Source organism: Lactuca saligna, chromosome 1, assembly GCF_052625555.1.
Source record: "Lactuca saligna cultivar CGN05327 chromosome 1, ASM5262555v1, whole genome shotgun sequence".
Taxonomy (NCBI): domain Eukaryota; kingdom Viridiplantae; phylum Streptophyta; class Magnoliopsida; order Asterales; family Asteraceae; genus Lactuca; species Lactuca saligna.
The window spans coordinates 36,652,243-36,674,577 of NC_136417.1; the positions used below are offsets into that span (position 1 = coordinate 36,652,243).

The following is a 22,335-nucleotide window of genomic DNA, read 5'->3' on the forward strand; positions in this document are numbered from 1 at the left end:
GTTTATCAGTACACTAAATGGTTCTAAGCAAAGGTAGCAAAGGGTGACTCAATGTTTGTCATAGTTCGGTGGAGCGTGTATGGTTTACCAGCACATCGAATAGGTGACTGTAACATGTGAGGGCACCATGTAAGTTTGCATGGTTATTCACACCCGCTTTGTGATCCTCGGCATCCCAGTCACAAACAAGAGGGGCATATCGAGATTTAAACATGCCATTGAAAGTTCAATGAATCTCAAAGGATCTAGGAGTTTTCATAGATTTAAAACTTAAATTTCTTTTTCATTTTTCGTGGTGGAAATTAGTGAATCGTCATTCACTTACCTTCAAATATTCTGCAATTAGGGTTACGGCATCCCTCTCCCGAGTTGTGGAATATTGTGTTGGGTCCTAGCCTTAGTATTTCATTTGGGTGATTTACTAAGGACTCAATCAATCAACTAACTTAAATTAGTTTCTCCTGTTTTGTAGAGGTCAAAGTTCGACAACTATGGTCTTCCCAAATCCCGTGGAACAAGCATTCCACATGAAGATGGTATTCCACGATTCGATCGAGGAACAAGATATCATGCTTCACTTCCTCCACCTCCTCCAACTGTTCTCCCTAACCCACAAGATCGAAGAATTTAAAGGTTCAATATCACTAAGGCCCTATTGGAAATGAAACATGAAGATGGTAAATCCATGTGTGCCCACATTCTAGGAATGAAATCACACATCGATAGGTTGATTATGTTGGGTGTGTCATTTCCCGATGAGTTGGCTGTGAACTGGGTTCTGCAGTCACTCCCTGAATCATATAATGAGTTCAAAAGAAAGTATTATATGATGGATCATGACGATAACCTCATTGACCTAACTTACATGCTCACTGCTGCTGAATCAGAAATGATTTGGTGAAGCAATGGAGCGTATTTGTTGGGAAAGTCAACCGACCATGCTTCCGAGGACATTCTAAGAGAAGCAACCTGCGTTTGCTGCCAGGAGAAATGGCGTTGGATAGAAGTCTGCCCCAAGAGCCTGAAGATTCCAAAGATGGGAGAGTCAAAGAGTATGGATGTGCTTCAGGTAAAAATCCACTATCTAACTCCATTAAGTTCCTATTCGTTGATTCTTAATACATGATGTGATAAGATTGCATTTGAATGTTTTACAGGATCGGTGAAAAGAAAGGAAGCTTGATGAAATAGCAAGATAAGTCTAATCACAAAGAAATGGATCTCGATCGCATGGACTTGAAGATTAGATTTTGAGCTTATATATTTATGATAGAATTGTTAGGAATATTCGACTACATAGTTTTCAATGGATTTTGCATTGTAAGGACAAATGTTTTCCGCTGCTTTTATAAATAAAATAAATTTTGTTTGACTTATTTATTTATTTGTTTATTTCCTTGCAATGAAATCGTTATGAAATTGATGTTTACATATTTCTACAACGAATGGATATGATTCTTATCTATGGAAATGTTGAGAATTTACCAAATAGGGAGAGTTTCTCATCGCCCAAATTTCAATTGGACAGAAATTTGGAATCACGCAACTTGGTTGCATGATGAATGAGAAATTTCATATTTGGAAATTAGACTAATTCGTTGACAAAGTGTCAAGTGAAGGACTAGGAGATCGAGCACACAAAGTTGTGTGTTGATCAAGTCCACCATAAGAGTAACAAAGATATTCATCATGATTTACTAAAGGTTTAGTAAATATGATAAGATTAAGTGTAATTCGGAATTGATTAAAAAAAGTTTAAATCAATGGCAGAACGAATAAGAAGAATCAAGTAGGCAGAAAGATAAAAGGTTCTCCATTCTAAGAAGAAGGGAGAGTACCTTTTATGTTTTATGATAGGTCTTAATGATTAAGAACCATATCTCAAATGATCCTCTAAGTGAGTCTTAGTACAATTGTATGTTTAAGAAGAGGAATCAAGAATTGAAGAAATGGTTAAATCAAGAAGTCAATCATACTTCGTTCCAAAACAAGTCTTAAAGTTAAGATTATGACAATGAGTGACAAGTATTAAAAGGTTTATAACGTTCATCAAATGTGGAAAGTTGTGATGTCTTGGATAAGACAAAGACCAACTAGGACCAATTTATGAAGTGTTTTGATAAAAACTACACTAACTCTTGAATATTTGTTTGTCAAGAAATGTTTATTGACAAGAGAATCTTATATGTCAAGGAGTCAATGAGAGTCTTAATGGTCTTAAAAGGTTTCAAGAACAAATCAAATAAACCTTATCGATCATCACTAACACACGAGTTGAGGTTAACAACCTATCGTGTTGACATTATTTTGTTTCTGTGTTGTTCCAATTGAGTTAATTATGCATGTGAGTCCTATGAGTTCTCATTTGAATGCATAAAAGGCAAGGACCTTGATCAATGGAAAGTACATTGATAGGAAAAGGTGAGTTGCTTAACTACTTGGAAGACATGGTGGGCAGCCGTGCTACCATAAGGTAAGAAATCAAGATTAAGAAAGTTCGGTCCATATGAGTTTGAATTTGTCGTAAACCTTGGTTTTAACAAATTCTCATGGATAGGAACACATACACTGTTTAAATCTAAGTGTCATAAGATTTCCTCCTTCATGAAAATGATTGTGATAAAATGCTTCCACTAAGAAAGATTTTAAAAAGATAGTGATTGTAAAATAGCACTCTCGAATTCGATTATGGTTACGGTATCCCTTTCCATGATTTGAATTGTGAGGTTTGGCAATTAGTCTTAATTGTTTAGACACACATATGAACTATCTAAGGCAAAGGTGTATAAGTTCAATAAGCATTGATAAAAGATTATCAAAGCACTAAGTATTAGAAACATGAACTTAAGAAATTCAATAAGTATTGTTTTTCTGAAAGTTAAGCTGTTTCTGAATACATGTCAAAGCTAGTGTGAGCATAAGTGTTATGTTTTATAATAATCATCATGATAGTGGGAGCATAAATGTTATGATTGTATGATTATTAAGGCACGGATTGCAAGTTGGCAATACTAATTATAGAAAACAAGAGTTATACATTGTAAAGTCGTAAGGGTTGTAAAGTTGTTTTGCTATAATTAAGGGAGAGAATATTATGCTTCATTTCAAATCTAAAGGCTTAGGTTGAGAAATGTTAATAAATTTAGTCAAAGGTACATAGTGTGTTCTTAAAATTTCGATTATGATTACGGCATTCCTCTTCACAATTCGAATTTTGATAACATAGCAAATAAAACATTATGCATCGTGTCCCATACGCTTCGGGTATAGTATCGATTGCAAATGATTTAATAATTGACCATTCTAAAATTTTCCAAATGTCTAGCGCATTTAGAGGGAAAAGGGACTAGAATCGGTTTTGACTAAAATAATTAAACAACTATCAAAGGACAATCCAAAGTTCGACGAGGATTGGTTGCTTGTGAGTAGTTGGAAGCATGGTATTGGATGGACCATATCGACATTATTATGAATAGAAAAGATTCTATTAAGAACGAGTTGTCATATGGAAAATATGGAAATGTTTCCATATTGGATGGACCATATCGACATTATTATGAATAGATAAGATTCTATTAAGAGTAAGTTGTCATATGGAAAATATGGAAACGTGTCCATATTGGGAATTGAATATTGAAAATCTATGTCTAGATTAGAAACATTTATGCAAAAGGATGTTCAAAGGAATGTAATTTGAGTGAGAGACATCATATCTAAGGAATTGTCTTGTAACAATCTCCGATAGAGGACTTTGTAATATCATTGGCAATAGTCTTTGTGACTTTGGTGCAGTGACATTACAGAAGGATCATTGCATAAAATACTAGAATCTAGCATATTCTATAAGTAGCAAGAATTTGATATTATTTCACTTATGGAAAAGGATTTGGAGTTGTGAAATGAGAATGATTGGAAATGTGTTCAATTTGATCTATTTCACAAAGAAAGAACCATAGGTAAACATTGTGTGCATGCTAGGAGCATGGGACAAGTGTAATAATTCAAGTAAGAAGTCGATTACCCGAAACGACAAATAATGAGTAATCAATATGGTGATAAATAAAAGGTGTTTTATTTATGCTCAAAGGTTTGAGGCCATATGGGATTAGTATTATTCTTGTGTTTCACTTTGCATGTTTTGACTTCCTGAATAATTTAATTGGTTTAGAACAGTCAAATTATTCGAACGGGCCACAGTCGTTCATATGTTGGAAGTAGATATGAATGAAGATTGTCGTGAATTGGTGTGTGGATTGTCTAAAAGAGTATTAAACATAAGTAAATGTTTACTGCAACGTTCATGAGTGCTTATTTGAGCATTGGATTAAACACACGCTCACTTGGATCACTCCATGAATTGTATCGCGAGTGATTGGTGAGACGATAACATCTTATATTCTTGAAACCGAGATGTGTGAGTTGTATCTTGCAAATCGATTGCACATTGATAATATGTAAACACACCAGTAACTCGGTGTTATAAAACTTATTGTTGTGTGTGATTTGGTGAGTGAGTGCAAGCAAACATTGAGTCAAAGTTTATCCGTTCCTTTTACCCAAAGTGGGATAAAAGCGATATCTGTGGGCCCCTCGATGATTTAGTGATGACAAACATAAATGCTCGGCCGGGCTAGGGCTAATTTGATTTTTTTCAATTAGTCGGTCGTCGTAAATCGGAAATCGAGAAACAACACATAGACTGATAGAATTATTTTAATCCATGTCTCGTGTCTATACGATATCTAGAATGGAGGAATATACGATCCCTTATCTGAAGGACAGATTACTGATAAGATCAGAGTTTGACAGCGTCTTTGAGAGCTACGATTGCAAATCGAGGTGTACTTACATTTGTAGTTACTAGACTTATTCAAGTGGGAGACTGTTGGATTAGTGTCTAAGCCTGTAACCATAATTGGTAAGTACTTGACCCGATTGTGCATGGTCCTTTTGGGTTGCCTTCACCAAAGCAACCTGATTGGAGAAAAAATAGAGAAAGAGGTTATTATGATTTATTAATATGTTATAAGAATAATATATTAAAGTAGAAACCATATTCGTTTAATTAATATTGGTCAATAATTAATTAAGAATTAATTTTGTGATCAAATGTAATTAATTAAACTAGAGGGGCTGAATTGTAATTATGTGATAGTTACAAAATAGGGTAAGGATTATCCTAAGGATAGGTTGGACGAATTTAAGGTGATAAGGCCTTAGAATTCGTCCATGATAAGGATTCAAGGCTTATCTTAGGGTTGCTTGGTGGGCAAGCAACTAGATAAGGATAAGGACTGAAATCCTATCTCTACACCTATATAAACACCCCTTTGGCTCATGATTTCGTCCATACCTTCCCAAGGCTTCTTAGGGACGAATTTTTATACCTCTCCTCTTTCTCTATAGCATCTCCATTTGCTCTTGGTGTTTGTGAGCCATTAGAGGCACTACACTTGTGGTGCTTGCTTTCAAGACCTAAGGTTTGAAGATTCAAGTTGTTATTACAATATAATAACAAGAGGTATGTAATCTAACTTTCTTGGTTAATTTCGAAAATAGCAATCATCTTTAGGGTTTTATTATGTGTTCATAATGTTGTGTACCTAATAGTGAAAACATAGATCCAATGTTTGGGTTGCATGTACACATAGGATTGTTTGTATTAAACCCAACAGTATTCTTTCTGATGGTATGGTAACTCCAGCAATTTTTCACAATAATACAATGATTGGTTTTAAATTTGTATTAGGTATTTGTTTATGATTTTGTATAGTATTATTATACCAGTTACTGATAGTGGTTTTGGTTGTTATATGGTAAGAATTATTGATATGTTAAATAGGATTTTGGATTGCTTGTGTGTTATTGATCGATGTGGTTAGTTTGCTTCCTAAACTACTTAGCATTTCAAAATTACAAATATCAACCAACTCATTAAAATGAATAATTTAGCATTTCAAACAACCAAACAAACAAAATCCAAATACTTGAATGATCAATCATATTATAACAGTAACCATCTAATAAAACTTCAATCACTAACTTAAAAAAAAAAAAACAAATAAAACTACAATAACTTGATTGGTGTTTCACACTCCAAAACCCAACGTCTCTTTCCATTTATTCACACAAAAAGTTGAACAAACTATAGATTTGCTACCTGAGGAAAAAAAAAAAAAAAAGGTATGATTATCATGAAATACATACTTGTGATAACAACTAAAATGTCACGAGTGAGATCTAATTCTTTATTGTTCAAAAAACAAGAAACTAACATAGAAACTAGAAAATCTATTAGAAGCAAAATCATATTAATCCCAACATATGCATGAATCATGTTCCCATTATGAAGAAAAATACAATCACACAAACTCATTGAATATTACATGATTTTAGTGCATGTCATCGGCCGCTTGAGAGCTCTAAATGCCCCAAAAGGATCGAGGCTTTAGTTTCTTTTTTGTCGCAATGAAAAGCCACCCCATTTAATATTCACATGTAGCACAATACATCATACGGATGTCAAAAAATCTCGTGGGACCCCGATCCCGTGGGGGCCCCGTCCCATATGAGGGCATTTGTTGAAGAAAACATGGGACGGGGGCGGGGGTGGGGCAATGTTAACCCCCGTTTTAATTTCGGGGTAGGGGCGGGAGTTGGTAGTCTCGTCCAGAAAACCCCGTGGGGATCCCGTTAATAAACTATATAAATCAACATATATTAATTATATAAATATAATAAACAATAAAATGATTTTTCAAAAAACATGTTTTTAAGTTGTTTGTAACATGTAAAATTATGTTATAAATATATATTTGTTACCCAAAAAATAGTTTCTTTTAGCCTAAATAAGAACTTATTTTAACCCAAATAAGTTAGCCCAAAATCAATCGGGTGCTGGGGAACGGGAGCGGGGGCAGGGGTCAGAAGGGGAATTTGGGGGCGGGGGCAGGGGTCAGAAGGGGAATTTGGGGGCGGGGGCGGGGTGGAAAGGATGGAGATTCCGAGGGCGGAAGAACGGGAAATTTTTGGGGACAGAACGGGGGATGCAATCTCCGTACCGTTTGTCCCTGTTGACATCCCTAATACACTATTATCCATGCATATCTATTAAAAATAAATAAATAAATAATTAATCTTAGTATAAAAGTACTAAGTGTTTGATTAGTTATCTACAAATAAGCTTTGGTCCAAGACTTCTCTAAATGTAAATTAGATACATAGTATCCCACTAAGGGTTTTTTTTTCATGTATGGATATATTGGCTTAATGGATATGAATTAAAACTCAATTTGCAGTTGTTGAGACTTAAACCTCATTTAGTGCTTAATACAGCTTAATACATTAAGACTTGAACAAAAGTTGAAGAGGCATACCAAGGAAACCAGCTATACTCTTCTCTAGCTAGGCATCCCAATAAATGCTAATCCATTGGCTTTAAGTAAAATCATTATTTCATGAACATATCCACTCTGATTCACATAGACATCACCAACATATCGCTTCGCTTGCAGTCATAGTCTACCAAGGTCAAAATAGTAAATTCACTTTATTCCTCCACAAATACATAAAACATTAAATATGTAAATGTATGATAGAACCAGTAAAAAAACCCATTTGAACCGGTTTATTAAACTTGAATAGTTAGATTTCACTTACCCATTAAAAAACAATCTATTTCCAAAAAAAATTGAATAGCTGGATCAATCAGGTTATTCAAAGTGTACACAACTCGAAGGCAAACGCACACCATTTCCAGATCTAGACCAGCAGTTTAACCAGGAACCAATCATTAGGATCAATTCAACTAAAAACCGGTTTTAAAAATATTGCAAATATCTATCAATGCATTAAGTGTGAGCATGCGATAAAGGAACAACCTAACAAACAAAAATCCAAATACTTGAATGATCAGTTATATTATAACAATCAAACTTGAATCACTAATCTAAAAATAAAAACTACAACAGAACAAATTCTCAAGAACTTGATTGTGTTTCACACCCCAGAACCCAACATCTCTTTCCATTTATTACAAGAAATCTATTTTCACAAAACAAAGTTGAACAAACTACACACACCTTAAAAAAAAAAAAAAAAAAAAAGGTACGATTATCATGAAATATATGTGGTAAGTGGTAACAACTAACAAGTCACAAGTGAGATCTAATTCTTTAAAGTTCAAAAACAAGAAACTAACATCAAAACTAGAAAATCTATTAGAAACAAAATCATACAACTTTTAAAAATCCCAATTCCCTACATATGCATGAATCATGAATTCATGATCAATCATGTTTTCATTATGAAGAAAAATACAATCACACAAACTGATTGAACATTACATGATTTTAGTGCATGTCATCCGCCACTTGAGAGCTCCTAATCCCCCAAAAAGATCGAGGCTTTAGTTTCTTTTTTGTCGCAGTGAAAAGCCACCCCATTTGATATTCACATGTAGCACAATACGCTATTGTCCATGCATATCTACAAAAAATAAATAAATAAAATAAGTTTTATTAGTTACCTGACAAAAAGTTATTTTTACAGCAACCCCTGAGCTAATAATGTAAATCAGATACACAGTGTTTGTTTTTTTCCCATTAAGTCTTGTATGAATAAAAAGTTTGTTTGTTTCTTTTCAAGACCAGAGAAATCGTATGAATGAGACTAAATGACTATTTTACCCTTACATTCGAACAAAAAAAAATTGAAAATAATCATACCCAGGAAACCAACTATACTCTTCAGAGGGGACCCCAATGAGTGCTAATCCATTTGCTTTGAGTAAAGTCATTATTTCATGAACATATCCACTCGGATTCACATAAGCACCAAGAGGTCCATCACTTGACATCACCAACATATCACTTCGGCTCGCAATCACAGTCTACCAAGGTCAAAACAGTAAATTCACTTCATTCCTCGACAAATAGTCAAATAAATACAACATTAAGGCTGTTTGACGCTGATAAGCTAGCTTATTTTTCGAGTTTTTTTAAGTTGTCATATTTGGTAAGCCAAAAATTAGTTTATAAGCTAGTTTTTTAAAAAGCTACTTAGACTAGCTTTTCAGGAGCTTTTTTTTTTTAATTTTCCAAATATACCCCTTAATTAACCATAAAAAAACATTTTTTTTAAATGCCATTTTATGTCATTTTATATCTTTCAACTAGCTTTTTAGTCACTTTTACCAAACATCATTTTTTACCAGTTAACTTTTCAACTATCAGCTATCAGCTAGCTTTTCAGCTAACAGCTATCTTTTCAACTAATACGCCAAACATAGCCTAAATATGTGAATGTGTATTTTACTATTATTACCTGACAACTTTTACATTTGACTCGGTCAAAACTCTCAAGCAACTCAATTTCGCGACGCAAACGATACGAAATCCCATCGATTTCTAAAAGCTCCTGCCGAGTTGACTCAGACACAGGAATCTTACTTGCAATATGAAAAGAAAGAAGACCTGGTTTTCTCATTAGGGCATCCATGTTTGGTGTCCCTACTATTTTCTTCCACATATCTGCAAAATTCTTTCAAAAAGATAACAAAATGAGAGTCTAATGACATCATTACTTTTTTTTAAAGAATAAATCAAGATTTCAGAGGAAGTGTTAAAAATTAAAAGCACCTGATAACCTTTGGGCAAGACAATATGAATCATGCATCTTGTAAACCCAATAAGGCCAATATGCTCTTGGGCATTTCCTTAGTCCACGTACACGTACTGAGTAATTGTAATTTTCCCGTTTTGCCCCTCTAAATACCTCCTCATTTGTATGTAACGAGTTTTTAGATTTCTCATCATTTTCATCACTACTTGTTGACTCACCAAACAAACGTGAGCTATAAGAAGAAACAAGTGCAGAGCTATGAAGTTTTCGTTCAGTTAATGATAGTTCACTTTCAAAACTGTCATCTGACATGGCATCTGAGTCATCATGGTCTTGATTTCCATGAAGAGGTTGTTTAGAATGAGAATGAGAATGAGATAAGTTCTTTAATGGTGTTAGTTTTCCTACTGCTTCTCGTGGTGTCCTTAATGGCAAATCTTCTTCAATGATTTGTATCTCTCCACATGGCTATATATAAAAAGAGTGTATTATATTATTATCATTAGGAATTAGGGATATTTATAAAGTAAAAAGGATTAAATTATTTATATATATTGAACACATACAGCTCCTTCAAGTTCAATCCACCTGCGTCTTAAACGAAACCTTTGTTGCCCACGTGCCACTACATTTATTGATCCATCTTCCAATCGCCTATATTGTCGAATCTGAAACAAAAAAAATAAAATAAAAAATCAGATATATTCTTATTCAAGAAATACATTGTTGTTTAATGGGATATAAGTATAGAATAAGATGAAGTGAGAAGAATAGTGGCTACACCTCAGCTGTTGTTCCAGTGGTTGAAAATCTTATTCTTCCATCATCATTGTCTCTATAAACACGAATCTGGAAAATAGTTTGAAACATCATGTTGACACTATAAAAAACCTTAAATACAATAAAACAAAATTACATTGAAGATATTTACATACCACTCCTATGGTGTAAGGAGCTTCAACTTGTCTCAAGGCCCTATCCACAGCAGCTATAAAATTGGGTTGGATTACTCTGAGTGGAAGAGTTGCTTCAGGGAACAAAACTACACCTGAGATTCCAAATAATATGAATAACAAATTAACAATAAGTTTCATTTGCTATAAAATATAGGACACTAACATGTATTAATTACATACCTTCAAGATAAAATAGAGGTACATGCAATATGACACCACCATCCAAGAAAGCAAGCCTATTGTGAGTATCTTCAACCTCTGATTGGTATATATGTATGGGAGTGATTATTAGATTAGACATCATTAGTATAAAAAAGAAGTGAAAATGGAAGCTATTGAGATGCTTACCACCAAGATAAGAATGCATTGAAGCCAAAGATGTATTGAAGGTATAACCACCAGAAGCAGAAGCTCCTCCATATATACGATCACTGGGATCAGGGAAAAACCAGCAAAAAAAAAATAAACAGCAATGTTTGAGAGTTGACCAATAAGAGTCAAGTCTCAACACACAATCCACCTCATGCGGAAGAGTAATAGAGAAGTTAAAGAGGTGAGATTTGATGACATGAAGTATTGTGGTCATGAATAAGGGGAAATGCATGCTTTTCAAAACTTAAATCCTACAAATCCATGGAATCCATCTTAAGAGTTAAAACCAGTAGTCTTGGATAATGTTCTGTCTTAGTGGAACTAATTAAAGTGAAGGACAACAACCCAATTACAAATTGGAGCATATATACATATCTGAATATCTGTGTAATGCTAATACTGAATCTTCAAATAGAACCTACTTCAGGAAAGGCTTGTACTTGGACAAAATTCTGGATACTTGACTAATTGTTCATTTCTTTCTTCTCTCTATAGAATCTTCAAATAGAACCTATTAAAAAACGAAGATCTGGTATGCTAGTAACCTGGTGAAATAAGAGTAATCTTTCCAAAAGAAAAACAATGACACTAAGATGTCGAGCATTCTTAACCCTAAAATGGTACTATAACCTACCTTCGTCGACTAAAGTTCCGATAAAAAAATATTGGGTGCAATTCATTTCCTGACTTCTTTGGAAACCCTAAACCCTAAATACTAACAAGTTACGCATCGAATACAATGCGAATTCTTTCGGGAAAGAATTAGAGGGGGGCAAAGAATATTAGAAGATTCAAATCGCATAATAATCAAGGAGAGATTAGATTACTCGAATTGATCGTCTTCGGATGACTGGTGGCCATGTTCAACCTCTTCGACCTCCAATTCCTCGGAATCAAGCTGCCTTATTTGTTCGATTTGATACAGTTCTCTCTCTAGAATCCTCTGCTGACGATCTTCCATCTCGTTCACTCTTCTTACACGTATTATTATCCAGCATCACTTCATATATATACGATACCCCGCCAAATTACGAAATAAATTCCGCAGAAATGCTTCGAAGTTTCACCAGGTCGAATTTGTGCCTGATTTTGCCACGTGTATTTTTTTTTTTTTTACACTTACGTTCGTAACTTCGTTTGTTTGTTAAAAGTCTTTATTAATGTGTTATGTGTTTTTTAATATTTACATACTGTTGTTAATATTAAAAAAATAAAATAATTGATTTTATATAATGAAAATAATTTCTTAATACCGAAAATTTAATAATGTATAACATTTCAAAAAGAGTTTGCAAGAATAAACAAAAAAAACGAAAAAAAAAAATGTGAAACAAGAATTCATATAATCAAGATTCATCAAATTTCAGCAAGAAGAAAAGAAGAAGCTGGAAAATGTTAGAAAAGGCAATAAGATTATATTTTGTTGAATTCAATAAGATTTCAACAAGATATAATCAATATTCATCAAAATTTCGGCAAGAAAAAAAAAGAAGATGTTGGAAGAGGTTGGAAGGGACAATACAAGAGTTGCCCCAAACAGAACACGCGTACAAGTTTTTTTACTCTGAATACTTCTAAAAACAAACAACTGCGATATGAAAAGTGTTGCGTGTTTGCTGCACCGCACAACACTAAGATGTCTAAAGAGGTTTTTACAAAAAAAAAAAAAAAAAAAAAAAAAAAAAAAAAAAAAAAACACCACCTAAAATTCTTAAAACTTTGGCTCCGGCTTACTTTACGATTTAGTCAGAAATTATTACTATTTTTTGGAGTAAATTATACTAACGGTCTATATGGTTTGGGGTAAAATGTACATTTAGTTCCTAATTTTTCTTTTGAATTCTAACCGTCTCTAGTATATGTTTTTGTTGTACGCTTAGTCCATGCCAAATATAAAAATACTATATTACCCTTGTATATTTCTTTTTAAAATAATTTAATGTTTATTGATTATTTAGTTATTAAAGGAATTATTAATAAAAAGTGGGCCCCACCCATCCTTGGATCCTTAAAAGAACTAATGTCATCACCTCTAATGAAGCATCTCAAAAATACAATTTAAAATTTCCGTTTTAATTTATAAATAATACCATAGTAATCCAAATCATCTCATAAAAACATAAGTGATAATATCTCAAAACATCATATCAAAACACTATATCAAAATCACATGTCCATGTATCAGAGTAAGTCATCCTAGGCTAAAACGTTGTGATGTGTGCGATCCAGTCATCCTGAGCTCTTCCGCTTACTAACGGAAGTACATACATCCCAGGCTAAAACTTGCCCCTGCATCGGACCGAAGCCCGGAACATATAACATATAAGCTAAACCTTCCTCGGGCTTTCCCTGACATCGGACTGAAGCCCGAAATAGATAAACATAACATATAAGTTAAACATTCATCGAGATTGCCTTGACATCGAACCGAAGCTTAGAACACATAAACAAACGCATGCAAGAATCACGAAGACATCAAGCACACAAACATTCCTCGGGCTTTCCCCGGCATTAGACCGATGTCCGGAAACATATGACCTACATTAGGCTAACCCCAACATTGGACCGAAGTCAGACATACGCTATCATACATAAACGGGTCGGCATTCGTGTCTTCGACGCGTTCCTACTGGAGGAAAACTCACCTCAAATGTCGAGTGAAATAGTTGAACGTCTCTACTCCTACAACCGACTCTACTTACGCCCTACACAAAACAACTCCTTAGATACCATTCCTTACATTAATACCCTTTCACGGGTCAACCTTAGTCAAATTCAAGGTCCAAGTCAAAGTCAATGCTCAGTCAAAGTCAAAGTCAACAATCCGAGTTGACTAAAGTCATCAAGTCATCCCCTGACTCGCCGAGCTCCCTTGCTACTCATAGTCGCGATACAACGAGTCAACTCGTCGAGTCCCTTCACAGACTCGTCGAGTTCTACCTTGTACAGAATCGGGACAAATCGACACAACTCGTCGAGTCCCTCGCTGGACTCGCCGAGTTCCTCAGTGTGTTTGGGCCATCTTAATGGATTAAGCCCCAACTCTTAAGATCTAAGCTCGATACTTCGCATATACCCTGAAATTGTCCTTTTAAGGGTAAAGTTTCCAACTTTACCCGTTAATACCTTTACTTCATGGGTTTAGCTCAAACCCTAACTCTTTAGGACCTAGATCTTGGTCCACAAGCAATCTATACACCAACTAAAGCATACAAACAAAGATCTAGACTCTGATCACTACTTGAACACGTAAATCTTCCACCTTTCACTCCATGGATGACCTTTTGGAGCTTAAAAGGCCAAAATGGCATCCTATGGATTGCATGGGGCTTCAATGGCTATAAAGTTTGCACCTTTATGCCATTAAATCCCTCCATGATTCCAGATCTGAAGGTTTAGTCACTTGGGACATTCATACCCCAAAGATCAAGCTTCTTGGACCAAAAACCCAATAAAGGGATAATAAAGAGATCTAAGAAGCTACTAAGCAAGTTTGAGAGTTGATTACTAGAAAATGATGAGATTGAAATGGATTCTCTAGATCTACTAGCTTCTTCTTGAATCCCCAAGCTTCTCCTTCCTTCACAAGCTTCAAAACACACCAAGTTTCACTCAAAAATTGCTCACAAGCTCACAAATGCATTACATTTTCTAAACCTAGGATTTGGGACTTGGAGGTTGGAAATGAGGCCAGCAAGTGGGGATTAAGATGCTTAAATATGGTGCAAAACCCCGAAATTAGGGTTTCATCCTGGCAGCCCTACTTGTCAAGTTGAGGCTCTGAACTCGTTGAGTAGGTGGCTTAAAATCCTGCGTCAATCCTGGTTTTTACTCGACGAGTTTGGGGCTCCCAACTTATCGAGTCGCTCTACAAAAGTGAATAAATTATAATTAAATGTGTACTAGGAACCCGGCGTTACATCTAATCCGCTCTCCTAACTTCTCGAAAAAAAAAATCATGTTCTCTAGAATGCCACCGTTCGCATCGTAGGGGTTAAAACCACAACATCTTAAATTAGATTTTTCAATAAGCCTTGAAATCAGATGTTATATTTACCAGTAAGACATGAAATATAATATCAGATTGTAACACTCCACTCCAGGTATTCCATTTTAACCCTTAAAGTATTTCTTTTTGGCAAATGAGGACCTTCCATACACTTGGCGTACGATTGAGCATGCATCGCGGAGCTGAGGCTCGTATACGGGGCGTACGAGGCCAGAGACCAAAAACCCTAATTTCATGACTTGCATCCTATTTAAACAACCTTATATCATTTGGACCAAACCCTAATCAGCCTTCATAGCCTCATTTCGTCCTTAAACCCTATTTTTGCAAGAATTTGTGAAAGTTGAGCTTAAAGGTGTGTTTGGTGACTTTTCTAGAAGATGTACAACAAGAAGAAGGTGGTGTTCTAGTCTTGATCAAGGAAGGAGCCTTTAGATCTTGCATCTAGAGAATATTAGAGAGATTTTTTAAGGTATAAATCTTGCATCTTATCTATCCTCCTTGCTTGTTGATTTAATGTTTTCTAGATTCCACTTTTAAGTCCATAAATCATCTCTTTGGAGTTTGGGAAACTCTAAAGGTTAAGAAGGTTAGGTCTGAGACTCTTAGACTTGTTTATAGTATAAAAATGCAAACTTGATGTCTTCTATGGCTCCATGCATGAGTTAAGACCTTTGGAAAGGTCTTAATGTGGTAGATTGTGTTATTGGGATCTTATATAGCATGCAAAGGCATACAGTTGCCAACTTTATGCCTTAGGACAATTAAATTGACCAAGATTTAGAATTTAAATGAAGAGCCTGCATTCATTAAGCACTTAATGGATTTTATGCATGAGCGGTTTGTACGTTGGGCGTACTACGTTGTACGTTGCGCGTACAACCCCTTAGTCCAGTATGCGAAGTGTATAGAAGAGGTATGATGAGCGTACACTCTTAATGAGTCTTGGGCCTTCAGTGGGTTTTTAAGACTTTGGGCCCTAATTACTTGGGCCTGGACTTGTTGGTTTTAAGGGCTTGAATTTATTACTTGGACCAATGTTGGTATGTTTGGACCTATTGAGCCTTGTGGCCCAATATAGAATTGGGCTTTGATGTTACGCCCATTAGTGAAAAAAAGACCTTTGGGCCATTATGGAGGAACTTGGACTTAGAATTTTGGGCTCTTTGATTAGGTTGAGTTATAATCCTAATTAGGGTATTTGTATATTTGTTCAGTGTGAGATTTTGGCTAGTAGTTGAGCAGTGATTGTTTTCAGCAAACTAAGGTGAGTCTTCTCACTATACAAATGGGTCGAAGACACCAATGTCGGCCCATTACTTGATATGATATTTTATTAGTTGAATATCCAATGGTTTTGTCATTTGATATGTATTGACTTGTGTGAAGACCATGGGGGAGCCCATGACACTTGGTAAGACCATGAGAGGGAGCCTATGACCCTTGGATGTAAGACCATGAGGGTAGCCCAAGGCATTCCAGATGAAGACCATGTAGGGAGTCCATGGCAAATCTATGTATATATGTGCATGGCATAATGTGGTTATGTGTTATGTATTTTTGGAACTCACTAAGCATGTGCTTACAGTTTTGGTTGGTTGTGTCAGTTTAATTATGAAACTTTGAAGAAGTATAACTCCTTCTTACAAAGTCAGATTTATGCGTTTTATATATCTACAGGAATCGTATCAACATTTCCTATGTGTTTATGATAATTACTTTGGCTCAAGAATATGATATTTTTATTTCTTAATTTATTACAATCTATGACATTGGTAACATAGGGTGTTACACAATCAACATATATTATGAATGGATATTGATGGATCTGAAGTAAGAGATCATCACATAGAGTGTCAAAGTGTTGGGCAGTGGCCCTTGTTTGTCTTCTCTATCATCATCAACACTATCATCGACCATATTATCCAACAACCGTACACCTGTCTTCATGTCATCCACGCCTCACCACCATTATCCTTCTTCACAACTATAATGTTCAAAAATCACAACAAATTTTACTTTTCAAAACAACCTATTTACTCAAAAAGTGTTTACATAACCATTGTTTCCAAAAACATTATTGAAAATCATAGTCTCCCAAGATCCAACATCATAAAACCAAAAATGTATACGGCCACGTCTTCGCCTTACCACGATCCTTAGAAGTACCTGAAACAAAACTAAATTGTAGGCCAACGCTTAGTGAGTTCCCCCAAAGTACCGCTACATAAACATAACAAACAACAACATGCACACAGAACCTTCAACATGACTGGACCAACTCACTGGACCTTCAGCCCATCTGAACCGCTCTCTGGGCCTTTGGCCTGACTGGATCACCTCGCAGACCTTCAACCTATCCGGACCGCCCTGGGTATCTTGGCCTTCAGTCTATCAGCTTGTCCACCTTAGCCCAGTAAACCATAACATATCGATATAAACATTATCAATCAATAACAACCAACACAGGTAGTCCTACAGATCTACCAGTTTAATCACATAACCAATAACCATATATCTCTACATAACATCATACAACAACTAGGATATCGAATCCAATGGGCCGACTGGTGCCTTGACTGCCTTCAGCCCATAAGTACAATGAGGAAAACTCACCTCTCAATCTCAGTCTAAATATAGTCTAAATGAATTTCTGCTCCGACAACCGGCTCTACCCGACTCCTAATAATCAAAACATTTCTCATTATAAATTAATAGCAATTTTCCTAAAATGCCCTTGGTCAAAATCAGTTAAAATCAACAAAATCAATTGAGTCAACTCAGACTCGTACGCAGGGTGTACTCATGGTCTGAGGTGTTGGGGCTCAAACTGTATACACGCAACATACCATTTGGTACGCCCAACGTACGCAACATGTCTCATTCTTAACGACTTAAGGGATGCAACACATAGAAAACATTGTGTGTGTGTGTGTGTATATATATATATAGAGAGAGAGAGAGAGAGAAAGTGTGTGTGTGTGTGGGTAGGTGGGCTAGAATATATTAAAAAAAACACTTGAAAAGACCAAATGTCCCTAACTTTTAAAGAGATCTGACCAGTTAAGTCGATGGACCAAATCTACATGAAAATTTCAATTTTGAACCAACCATGCAATAAAAGAATTGACTTCATACGTAAACCACAATGACCAATTTTGCACTTTACTATGACCTTATAGTTCAAACATTCACATGACTTAATTGACTATAGAAACAATTATTTACAATCATAAATTACAGAATTACGTATCCAAATTCAAATAAGCGATAGACACAATTTCAAAATCATATAATACTTAAGATATATATAGTTCATAAATATCGAAAGAAAGAGAAGAGGAGTGGAAATTAGGAAGTACTACCTTTTTTTCTCAATTACAGAAGAAGGATTTTGTATTTTGTACTTTATTGTTGACTTAATTACTAAAGAATCAATCCATCGAGGGCATAGAAAGTTATCTTGTAGCCAATTGATTGGACAAAAGGGGCTGAATGGTGAAAAAAGTTTTAAATTTAATATAAAATTAAATATCATTCTATCTTACTATCCATCTTAGTCATAAAATAATAATACTTAGATCCGTAGGTGTGGTGTCACATATTACCATATTTTTTGGCCAGCCACGTTAGCACGATATCATTTTCTTGCACCCCACAAAACTAACAGGAATGATACCATACTTTTTTGTAATCATATAAATTGTATTTTAATAAAATGTAACTGTATAAAGTGTATAAAGTTAATAAAAGAAAACCATTTCATTAATTAAAAAAATACATACTAAAAAAAAACATAAATAAATAAATAAAAATATGATCGAAATATAGTAAAATAGTACGTCACACCTAATCATCGTCGGTAATCTTCCACCAAATCAGTTATGAAGGTTGTGGTGTCCGACTCGATCATATACTTCCCCTATGTTCGTCATGTATCTCGAAGTACTGATACTTACTCTTTCGAATGTTGGTAAATTCTCATTTTCATTGTAACGGGAAATTGTAATCCCCTCATCTTCTATAATCATATCATGCAATATGATGCATTCGTACATCAGACTATTTATTCTTTTTTACTCAAATGATCGTGCCAGTATTAAGTGTATTTGCCAATGTTTCTTTAGAACACCAAATGTTCACTCGATATCCTTCCAAGATGATTCTTAGGCCGACTTAAATGTTAATCATTTTTTGTCATTTGGACATGAAAATGATTTCACAAATATAACTAACTCGGGATATATCCCATCAATAAGGTAATACATACGCTTGTATGATGTCTCATTTGCTTGAAACAACATATCATACGATTTCCGAAAGTAGATGTCATTGAATATTGATAATTGGTTTAAAAAATTGATGTTGTTGTTGGAACCTGCTACACCAAAAGTGCATATCATATTCAAAGATCTAGGACACCACTACTTCTAAAATTATTGTTAGTAGGTTTCGATCACCACACATAAATTGACCGTGTCATGCATTAAGGTATATTGACCACCTCCAATGTATGCAATCAATACTACCAAGTATTAATGAGAACCCATGCTTGTTTTCATGTGCTATGTACAGTTGTTGGATTTCGTTAACTCGTTATGTGTAAGCTTATGTAAGTAATGACCACAATAAAGGATAATCACAGCTTTAACAAACTTGTATAGACATTCCTGTGTTGTTCGTTTTGGCATCCTCAAATATATATCTCATGAGTCTGATCTCATGTCGAATGCTACTTGACGAATTGTAGTTGTATATTTTTGAATCGTAAAGAGACCTTCTTGGCCTCTTGCATCAATCTTTTGCTGAAAAGATGAAAATCAATTTTTTAAGCCATCAACAGTGCGTAGAAATAATTATTTCCTTATCCGGATTTCTCCGTAGACTACATCATTGTTAAAGTAGTTATTCATAAGTTGGTTGTACTCGACTTCACGACTTCTCCGTATAAAATGATTTCTAGTTTTTGAATGCAAACTTTCGGCTTTATTTTCTTGTAGATAATCAAGTGTTGTTAGCATAACGTTGTCGATAAATACCGACTCTTGCAATGCAAACATTTCCGACGAATTCATTTTCAAATTCTAAATATAAAGAAAATAGAAAGGAAGCAATTGTTTTGTGATTTAAAATGTATAAATAAGGAAAAAAATTTTTGAAAAACACACCTAAAAGAATTGTAACAAAGCAACGGTCAAAAAAATGTGAGGTTATTCTCCTCGTGTAGTGGCCTTACTGCGCTTTAGAACACCCGATGGTGTGGTGTTCAGAACACCTCGGTGACCCGTCATCACTACGGTATACGGTATCCGTCGACACCTACCGGTCTTCGAGTCTATTACTTCTCTTTTTTAAATATTTACTTTAACCGGCCTTATCTAAGCCTCCTCCCCATCATATGGATCATTATATGTCACGTGTCTTGCCAACATCCTAAACTTAGTACATATCACTCTCTCTCTCTCTCTCTCTCTCTCTCTCTCTCTCTCTCTCTCTCATAAAGATAAAGAAATGGAGGAGAAGTCGTCTGTGGCAAAATGGGAAGGTAAGGTATCAACAACTGTAACGAAAGCAAGTGCAAATGAAATATGGTCTTTGTTCATAGACTTCTTCAACTTCCACAACTGGTTTCCCAACATGTCTACTTGCTACGGTGTTCATGGCGTGAATGGCGAGGTTGGCGGCGTGCGCTACTGTGCTGGTTTCTCTCTCCCAACTGAAGATGGCAGTGCTGAGCAAAACTGCAGTTGGTCAAAGGAGCGGTTAGTGGCCGTTGATCGGAACAAGATGTCAATGAGCTACGAGATGGTTGATTGCAATGTTGGATTCAAATCATATCTTTCCACTTTGAAGGTGGTTGGTGGTGGTGATGAAGGGTGCGTGATTGAATGGTTGTTTGCTGTTGATCCGGTTGAAGGATTGACATATGATTATCTTCTTCAGAAGTATCAAGATGGACTGGATCAAACTGCGAAGAAAATGGAGGATTCCTTCGTTCAGAAGAAGGCCGTTCAGTAAAATCCAAGAAGATGGAGGATTCCTTGGTTTAGAAGAAGGCCGTTCAATAAAATCCAAAGAATAAAACGAGGGTAGTGTTTTTCTTACTTTACCCCTTTGTATTTGTACTACATTTTAATATTCATTGTGCCGATTTTACGAATATAATATGACATTAAAAGTGATTATTTTCTGGTTTAAAACTCAAGGTATACAACTCATTTTTGTTTTGGATTAGATGTTTTTCTTTTACGCCATATACATTATTATACAATAATATTTTAATTGGATAATCACTTGAAATGATTAAAATGGTAAAGAAGTTTGAATTTTGTTCGAATATAGTTATTAAAACTTTTTATATACTAGTGAATTATTTGAAATTATTTATATTTTATCCTACACAAAAAGTCAACAAAAACTTAAAAATTGATAAGGTCGGTGGGTATGAGTAACGCTTGTACCCACTTTATGGGTATCACATCATCTTCTTCTCTCCATAACATATCTATAAACATCAAAAGGAAATGGTGTTTTATTTGAAAAAGTGTTGAGAAGAAGCAAATCAGGAAAAAAACAGAGGAATAACATTCGTTTCGTCCCGTTACCACCATCACGCCCGGTGGCATAACACCCGATAACAGCTGGCTGAGGCGGTGTTCATGCTGCCATGGCGCCGTTAAGGGTCTACTACATACGCATAACGGCCGGTGGCGTTGCCCATACCACATTGTCTAAGTCAAACATCAAGAAGCTGTAAAAACAAAACACGCTAGAAAAAAACATCTAAGCCCCCATTTTTTGCATTAATTACAAGATCTTCCCATAACTGCTTACAACACAAACAAAAGTTATAAAAAAAATCTAGCTTAGCAAAAAGGCACTACTACAAAAAAAGTAAAATCCGTTGGTAATCCGTCGCTATACTCTTTACCAACGGAATTGTAACATACCAAAATCCGTCGGTATATTCTTGTTGCTAATTATTTGTAACAGATTTCTAACGGCTACGACAAATTTTTAGCGATGGATTTTTCCATCGGTGATTATGATTAGTAACGGATCACCGACATAATTTTTTTTGTAACGGATTACCGACAAAATGTGTTTGGTACGGATTACCGACGGAATCTTGGAATAAGTCACTGACGGGTTACCAACAAAATCTAAAGGGGATTAAATACTTTCATTATCATGTTGGAAAAAATACTTTCATGACTTAAAGTGAAATAAAAATGTACACAAAAATCATTTGTTGCTTTTTAATTTGAGGATCCTTAGTAAAAAAAAAAACCAACTGATAACTCTTCATACATTTAAACTAATGAATACAAAAGAAGTGTAACTAGAAAAATACTTTCATAAATATTCATCACAAAG

General features: G+C 35.1%; 2 protein-coding genes across 2 annotated transcripts; one reads left to right on the plus strand and one right to left on the minus strand.

Moving 5' to 3' along the window:
- Positions 1-8,196: 8,196 nt before the first annotated feature.
- Positions 8,197-11,997, minus strand: LOC145032861 (ATP-dependent protease La (LON) domain protein). Its single transcript, XM_078981816.1, has 10 exons — positions 11,777-11,997; positions 10,926-11,008; positions 10,758-10,835; positions 10,557-10,669; positions 10,405-10,470; positions 10,188-10,289; positions 9,639-10,089; positions 9,325-9,530; positions 8,727-8,890; positions 8,197-8,487 (listed from the first exon to the last, which is right to left on the minus strand). Exons 1-10 carry the CDS (start codon positions 11,908-11,910, stop codon positions 8,352-8,354), a joined length of 1,533 nt encoding a protein of 510 aa, XP_078837942.1. The 5' UTR covers positions 11,911-11,997; the 3' UTR covers positions 8,197-8,351.
- Positions 11,998-20,360: 8,363 nt separating this feature from the next.
- LOC145032869 (Polyketide cyclase/dehydrase and lipid transport superfamily protein) lies at positions 20,361-21,158 on the plus strand. Its single transcript, XM_078981828.1, has one exon. The coding sequence runs from the start codon at positions 20,470-20,472 to the stop codon at positions 20,974-20,976; it is 507 nt and encodes a 168-aa protein (XP_078837954.1). The 5' UTR covers positions 20,361-20,469; the 3' UTR covers positions 20,977-21,158.
- The last annotated feature ends 1,177 nt before the right edge of the window (positions 21,159-22,335 follow it).